This window comes from Lolium perenne, chromosome 6 (assembly GCF_019359855.2).
Source record: "Lolium perenne isolate Kyuss_39 chromosome 6, Kyuss_2.0, whole genome shotgun sequence".
NCBI lineage: Eukaryota > Viridiplantae > Streptophyta > Magnoliopsida > Poales > Poaceae > Lolium > Lolium perenne.
In genome coordinates, this window is record NC_067249.2 from 210985218 (window position 1) to 210993480 (window position 8263).

At 40.5% G+C, this 8263-nt stretch overlaps 1 protein-coding gene across 1 annotated transcript; it reads right to left on the bottom strand.

The window, feature by feature from the left end:
• Positions 1-7312: 7312 nt before the first annotated feature.
• LOC139832138 (uncharacterized) lies at positions 7313-8056 on the bottom strand. Its single transcript, XM_071821677.1, has 2 exons — positions 7961-8056; positions 7313-7871 (listed from the first exon to the last, which is right to left on the bottom strand). Exon 2 carries the CDS (start codon positions 7863-7865, stop codon positions 7455-7457), a length of 411 nt encoding a protein of 136 aa, XP_071677778.1. The 5' UTR covers positions 7866-7871; positions 7961-8056; the 3' UTR covers positions 7313-7454.
• Positions 8057-8263: the final 207 nt, after the last annotated feature.

Genomic DNA, 8263 nt, shown 5'->3' on the forward strand with positions numbered 1-8263 from the left:
TGCTCAAATGTCCCATTCATGAGCTCCCTCGTAATGTTATTGTTAATAATTTTTATGCGAGGCTTTCAGGACAACACAAGGACTATCTGGACGCGTGTTCGGAAGGATCTTTCACAAGCAAAGAGGTTGAAGCTAGGTGGGATCTTCTTGATCGGATTGAGGACAACGCTGAAGGATGGGAGAACGACAAAGGTAAAGAGTCGGGTATAAATTATGATTATGAATGCATTGAAGCTTTTATGGATACCGATAAATTTCGAAATATGAGTGCTACTTATGGTCTTGACTCTCAAGTTGCTGCAAATCTTTATAAAGCCTTTGCTTCTCATTTTGAATTGCCTAAAAATAATTTTGATAAGTATCATGAACCTTTTAAAGAGGCTTGCATGAAGAATGAAATTGTTGTTAATTATTGCAATAAGCATGCTCAAACTCCTAAGAATGCTATTTCCTATAAGCATGTTAATTTTTGTGGAATACATAGACCTTGTGGAATTAATCAAATCAAAGATGAATATTGTATCCATCATGCTAATGAAAAAACTAGAAAGTGGTTTAGGGCTCTAGATGATCTTGGTAAAAAGTTTGCGCCCTCTATCCTTTTATTTGTGAAGTTTGCCATGAAGTGGGTCATTTTAATTTTCAATGCTCCTCCAATGATAATTTGAACCCAATGAGTGCTGCAAATTTGTATTGTGATGATGAAATTACTCCTAATCAGCATGATGAACTTACTTTATTTTTGGGGTGTGAAGAACTGTCGAGAAAAATCTCTTTGTTACATATGAGTGATCTTGATATTGATGATGTCCTGCATGGGTGTTTTTCTTATTGCATTGATAATAGCCATACAAATACTTACATACAAAATATTTTAGAAGATGACACCTTGCCAAAATATGATAGGACCGCTGTGTGTTTTCAACTAATTAATGAAAAGGAGGGATCCTCCCAAGTTTCTTCTATTGTTTCTGAAAGTAAATCAGGTTATGCGGACGAGCCACCCTTCAAGCCTCTTCCTCCTAAAGAAGGGAACGAGGAGAAGGAAGAGAAGAAGAAGAAGAAGGGAACGAAGAAGAAGAAGAAGAAGGAGAATAAAAAGAAAGAGGTAACGGCGTATCCCTGCGTGAATGAGATAACGCTAGGTAACCGTAAGTATGTTGCTCCTAATGATTATTGTGATAATGAATCTGAATACGATGATCTTCCTATGCCCTTTACATACATTAGCAATCATGATTTGAATGAACACACTACTTTTGATATTGCAAATCTCTGGGAAACTAATTCTGAAAATGATGATAATAATTGCCATAGTGTCGAGTGCTATCCATGCTTCCTCCCATAATTATATAGTTAGCTCTAAGCTTGGGGAAGAGGTGTTTGAAAATCCTTTTGCTACTGATCAATATTTTTTTGATACATCTCCTTCTAATAACAATGATGGTATGGTTATAGATAAACCGACTGTGAAAGATAACTATTCTATTTCTTATGATGACACTGTGCCTCCGATCTTTGATGATTATTATAAAGAATGCTATGATATAGGTTATAATTATCCTTATGAAACTTGTCATAGTCATGATTGGATTACCAAAAACAATTCTTTTAATATGCAACTTGTTTACCATGTTCAAATTCTTGATAATAATCTTGCTCCAATTACTAATAATGAGAATAACTGTTCTTATGCCAAAATTAATGATACTTCTATGCATATGAACCATGATAAGAATGTTTTAAGTGATGGGTATATTGTGGATTTCATCAATGATGCTACTGAAAGTTATTATGAGAGAGGGAAATATGGTTATATGCATCTTAATAATATTAAGTTTCCCCTCTTTATGTTGAGAATCTTGAAGTTACTCGTGTTTTATCCTCTTATGCTTGTCACTTTGTTCTTCATGAATTCATTTGTGTACAAGATTCCTCTTCATAGGAAGCATGTTAGACTTAAATTTGTTTTGAATTTGCCTCTTGAAGCTCTCTTTTGCTTCAAATACTATTTCCCGCGAATGGATTATTAAAACTACTGAGCCCATCTTAATGGCTATAAAGAAAGAACTTCTTGGGAGATAACCCATGTGTTATTTTGCTACAGTACTTTGTTTTATATTTGTGTCTTGGAAGTTGTTTACTACTGTAGCAACCTCTCCTTATCTTAGTTTTGTGTTTTGTTGTGCCAAGTAAAACCGTTGATAGGAAAGTAAGTACTAGATTTGGATTACTGCGCAGTTCCAGATTTCTTTGCTGTCACGAATCTGGGTCCACCTCCCTGTAGGTAGCTCAGAAAATTAAGCCAATTTACGTGCATGATCCTCAGATATGTACGCAACTTTCATTCAATTTGAGTATTTTCATTTGAGCGAGTCTGGTGCCATTTTAAAATTCGTCAATACGAACTGTTCTGTTTTGACAGATTCTGCCTTTTATTTCGCATTGCCTCTTTTGCTATGTTGGATGAATTTCTTTGATCCACTAATGTCCAGTAGCATTATGCAATGTCCAGAAGTGTTAAGAATGATTGTGTCACCTCTGAATATGTCAATTTATATTGTGCACTAACCCTCTAATGAGTTGTTTCGAGTTTGGTGTGGAGGAAGTTTTCAAGGATCAAGAGAGGAGGATGATATACTATGATCAAGAAGAGTGAAAGCTCTAAGCTTGGGGATGCCCCGGTGGTTCATCCCTGCATATTTCAAGAAGACTCAAGCGTCTAAGCTTGGGGATGCCCAAGGCATCCCCTTCTTCATCGACAAATTATCAGGTTCCTTCTCTTGAAACTATATTTTTATCCGGTCACATCTTATGTGCTTTGCTTGGAGCGTCGGTTTGTTTTTGTTTTTGTTTTGTTTGAATAAAATGGATCCTAGCATTCACTGTGTGGGAGAGAGACATGCTCCGCTGTAGCATATGGACAAGTATGTCCTTAGTTTCTACTCATAGTATTCATGGCGAAGTTTCTTCTTCGTTAAATTGTTATATGGTTGGAATTGGAAAATGATACATGTAGTAATTGCTATAATGTCTTGGGTAATGTGATACTTGGCAATTGTTGTGCTCATGTTTAAGCTCTTGCATCATATACTTTGTACCTATTAGTGAAGAAATACATAGAGCATGCTAAAATTTGGTTTGCATAATTGGTCTCTCTAAGGTCTAGATAATTTCTAGTAAGGTGTTTGAACAACAAGGAAGACGATGTATAGTCTTATAATGCTTGTAATATGTCTTTTATGTGAGTTTTGCTGTACTAGTTCATACTTGTGTTTGTTTCAAATAAACCTTGCTAGCCTAAACCTTGTATCGAGAGGGAATACTTCTCATGCATCCAAATACTTGAGCCAACCACTATGCCATTTGTGTCCACCATACCTACCTACTACATGGTATTTCTCCGCCATTCCAAAGTAAATTGCTTGAGTGCTACCTTTAAAATTCCATCATTCACCTTTGCAATATATAGCTCATGGGACAAATAGCTTAAAAACTATTGTGGTATTGAATATGTAATTATGCACTTTATCTCTTATTAAGTTGCTTGTTGTGCGATAACCATGTTCACTGGGGACGCCATCAACTATTCATTGTTGAATTTCATGTGAGTTGCTATGCATGTCCGTCTTGTCTGAAGTAAGAGAGATCTACCACCCTATGGTTAAGCATGCATATTGTTAGAGAAGAACATTGGGCCGCTAACTAAAGCCATGATCCATGGTGGAAGTTTCAGTTTTGGACATATATCCTCAATCTCATATGAGAAAATTATTAATTGTTGTTACATGCTTATGCATAAAAGAGGAGTCCATTATCTGTTGTCTATGTTGTCCCGGTATGGATGTCTAAGTTGAGAATAATCAATAGCGAGAAATCCAATGCGAGCTTTCTCCTTAGACCTTTGTACAGGCGGCATAGAGGTACCCCTTTGTGACACTTGGTTAAAACATGTGCATTGTGATGATCCGGTAGTCCAAGCTAATTAGGACAAGGTGCGGGCACTATTAGTATACTATGCATGAGGCTTGCAACTTGTAAGATATAATTTACATGATACATATGCTTTATTACTACCGTTGACAAAATTGTTTCATGTTTTCAAAATAAAAGCTCTAGCACAAATATAGCAATCGATGCTTTCCTCTTTGAAGGACCATTCTTTTACTTTTATTGTTGAGTCAGTTCACCTATCTTTCTCCACCTCAAGAAGCAAACATTTGTGTGAACTGTGCATTGATTCTTATATACTTGCTTATTGCATTTGTTATATTGCTTTGCATTGACAACTATCCATGAGATATACATGTTACAAGTTGAAAGCAACCGCTGAAACTTAATCTTCCATTGTGTTGCTTCAATGTCTCTACTATGAATTTATTGCTTTATGAGTAACTCTTATGCAAGACTTATTGATGCTTGTCTCGAAAGTACTATTCATGAAAAGTCTTTGCTATATGATTCACTTGTTTACTCATTGCATTTACATTGTTTCGAATCGCTGCATTCATCTCATATGCTTTACAATGGTATGATTAAGATTATGTTGGTAGCATGTCACCTCAGAAATTATCTTTTATCGTTTACCTACTCGAGGACGAGTAGGAACTAAGCTTGGGGATGCTGATACGTCTCCAACGTATCTATAATTTCCGATGTTCCATGCTTGTTTTATGACAATACCAACATGTTTTGTTCACACTTTATATCATTTTCATGCATTTTCCGGAACTAACCTATTAACAAGATGCCACAGTGCCAGTTCCTGTTTTCTGCTGTTTTTGGTTCCAGAAAGGCTGTTCGGGCAATATTCTCGGAATTGGACGAAATCAACGCCAAACCTCCTATTTTTCCCGGAAGCGTCCAGAACACCGAAGAAGAGTCGGAGAGGGGCCAGGGGGCCACCACACCACATGGCGGCGCGGGCCAGGCCTAGGCCGCGCCGGCCTAGGGTGTGGCGCCCCCAGGTGCCCCCCTGCGCCGCCTCTTCGCCTATAAAAGCCCTTTCGACCTAAAAACGCAGTACCAATTGACGAAACTCCAGAAAGACTCCAGGGGCGCCGCCGCCATCGCGAAACTCCAATTCGGGGGACAGAACTCTCTGTTCCGGCACCCTGCCGGACGGGGAATTGCCCCCGGAGCCATCTCCACCGCCGTCTTCACCGCCATCTTCACCGCCATCGCTGCCTCCATGATGAGGAGGGAGTAATCCACCCCCGAGGCTGAGGGCTCCGCTGTAGCTATGTGGTTCATCTCTCTCCCATGTACCTCAATACAATAATCTCATGAGCTGCTTTACATGATTGAGATTCATATGAGTTTTGTATCACAATTTATCTATGTGCTACTCTAGCAAAGTTATTAAAGTAGTTCTATTCCTCCTGCACGTGTGTAAAGGTGACAGTGTGTGCACCGTGTTAGTACTTGGTTTATGCTATGATCATGATCTCTTGTAGATTGCGAAGTTAACTATTGCTATGATAATATTGATGTGATCTATTCCTCCTACATATGCATGAAGGTGACAGTGTGCATGCTATGCTAGTACTTGGTTTAGTCTTTTGATCTATCTTACACTAAAGGTTACTAAAATATGAGCATTATTGTGGAGCTTGTTAACTCCGGCATTGAGGGTTCGTGTAATCCTACGCAATGTGTTCATCATCCAACAAAAGTGTAGAGTATGCATTTATCTATTCTGTTATGTGATCAATGTTGAGAGTGTCCACTAGTGAAAGTGTAATCCCTAGGCCTTGTTCCTAAATACTGCTGCGTTACCTATTTGCTTGTTTCTTTGTTTCTTTGCGTTACTACTGCTGCAATACTACCACCATCAACTACACGCCAACAAGCTATTTTCTGGCACCGTTGCTACTGCTCATATATATTCATACCACCTGTATTTCACTATCTCTTCGCCGAACTAGTGCACCTATTTGGTGTGTTGGGGACACAAGAGACTTCTTGCTTTGTGGTTGCAGGGTTGCATGAGAGGGATATCTTTGACCTCTTCCTCCCTGAGTTCGATAAACCTTGGGTATCCACTTAAGGGAAAACTTGCTGCTGTTCTACAAACCTCTGCTCTTGGAGGCCCAACACTGTCTACAGGAAAGGAGGGGGAACGTAGACATCAAGGGTTCTCATTGGGGGACTCAAAGAGAGATGAAGAGGTAATACTGGTGGTGGCAATGGCGGCCACTTCCTTTGAAGTTTCTCTTCATCACTACTACTATCAACATAATCGGAAGAATACTCTTCCTTAGTCATTAGAACAATCCTTGAAGGCCTCTTGTTCTTCTTACTCTCACTACAAGAAATCTGCCATAAGTTGACGAAATAAAGGTGTCACTGAAACGTCACTAATGGCTACTTGTGACGTTATTGTGACAACTTTCAAAACGTCGAAAGCTGGGAGTCAGCAGTGAGTGCTTAAGACGTTCCACTTGAAAACGTCGTAGAGCTTTGTGACGTTTTAAAATGTCACTGACTGCATGACGTTCCCAAAACGTCATGGGCACCTGCCCCCGAGTCCAGCGTGGCAATCCGACGTGGCAAAATTGTGACGAATTAGAAACGTCGTTATTTGAATTCAGCCCGGTCCATTCAGCTCCTTATGTGGGCTGAGCCCATTAGTTCTGATTATTTTTTTCGGCTTTGTTGGGCCTTGGCCCGTAACTGGCCCAATTACCTCGGCCTTTTTAGCTTTTTTTTTTCAACGGCCTTTTTAGCTGCTGTACTTACTGGGCCTGGGCCAATTTCCATTGGGCCGTGGCCTTTTTAGGACCCATTACAGTTTTGGGCCGTGGCCTTTTTAGGACCCATTACAGTTTTGGGCCGTGGCCTTTTTAGGACCCATTACAGTTTTGGGCCTTGGCCTTTTTAGGGTCCAATATGGTTTTGGGCCTTGGCCTTTTAGGGTCCATTAAGATTTTGGGCCTAGGCCTTTATAGGGTCCACAAAGGTTTTGGGCCACAGCCTTTTTGGGGTCCATAAAGATATTGGGCCTTGGCCTTTTTGGGTCCATAAAAGTTATGGGCTTTGGCCTTTTTACGGTCCTGCAAGTTTTTTGGGCTTCGGCCTTTTTTGGCCTTTTCAACTCCCATTTTTCGAAAATGCAATTAATTATTTGTTGGGCTCTAGCCTTTTAAGAGCCCATATATTTCTAGGCTACTTTGGGCCTTGGCCTTTTAAGAGCCCACAATAGCCCAACAAAGGCATATATTAAATTAGGAAATTCAACAGCAAAATATAAAAGACAACATTTCAAATCTGCAAATTTCACAGCAGAGTGACAGCAGCAAAATGACCAGGTTCACAGATTCACCAACATGTCAAGAAAGTTCACAGATTCACAGTAAGAAGTTCACAGATATGACCAAGTTATTGTCACGCTGCCAGGATATGACCAAGTTCCATGGCGGGACACAAAAAAGGGATACGACCAGCAGCAGGAGCTAATTCGCAGATGCTCCGAAGATGGACATCATGTGAGCAAGCCTCCTATCACTTTCCTCAGTCCGCTTGAGGAGCTCCATGTAGTCCTTGTCACGCTGAGCTTGTGCGGCTTCATTTGCCGCTTGCTTCTCCTTCTGGGCAGCAGCTTCTTCCATGATGGCAGCAAACTGCTGCTTCATCTGTTCAGCTTCCTCCTGGGACCTCTTCAGCTGTGCTTCCAGGTCATGAACATGCGCCGATACAGCAGCTGCGGTGGGCTTGTTGAGCTTGACAGTGGAACTGGGCTGAAGTCCAGCATTCTTCAGGAAAGTGCTGTGCTTGGCTTCCTTGCTAAGAACCTTTGCAACAACAGCGACTGCAGACCTTGGCGGTGCACCTTCTGGCACAGGAATAGCCATCTCAGCTTCCATATCAGCCTGGAGATCCATTTCCAAAAGATTCATCAATTCAGGAAACGCGCAGGTCCAAGAATGGTTCACAAAAGTGAAATGAACAAGTCACTTACTATTGCAGCTAGAGCTTCCTCAGAGAAACCATCCTTCTTGCTGTGATGGGTCGCCTTAAAGATGTCGACTGCATCTAGCTCTTCACCTCTGCGCTCCTCCCTCTGGAAATGATGTTCACCAAGAATCAGAACATAAGCTTGTGGAGACAAGAGTAAGATGCAAAAGGAAATTCTGTAAGAGTGTTCTTACAGTTGCATACAGATGAGTAGCATAGCTACGAGAGCCGATCTTTGGCCAAATTTGACCGCAGCACGACTGTCCTTGTTCTTGGTACATGTGTTCTGCAGAAGGGCACAATCATG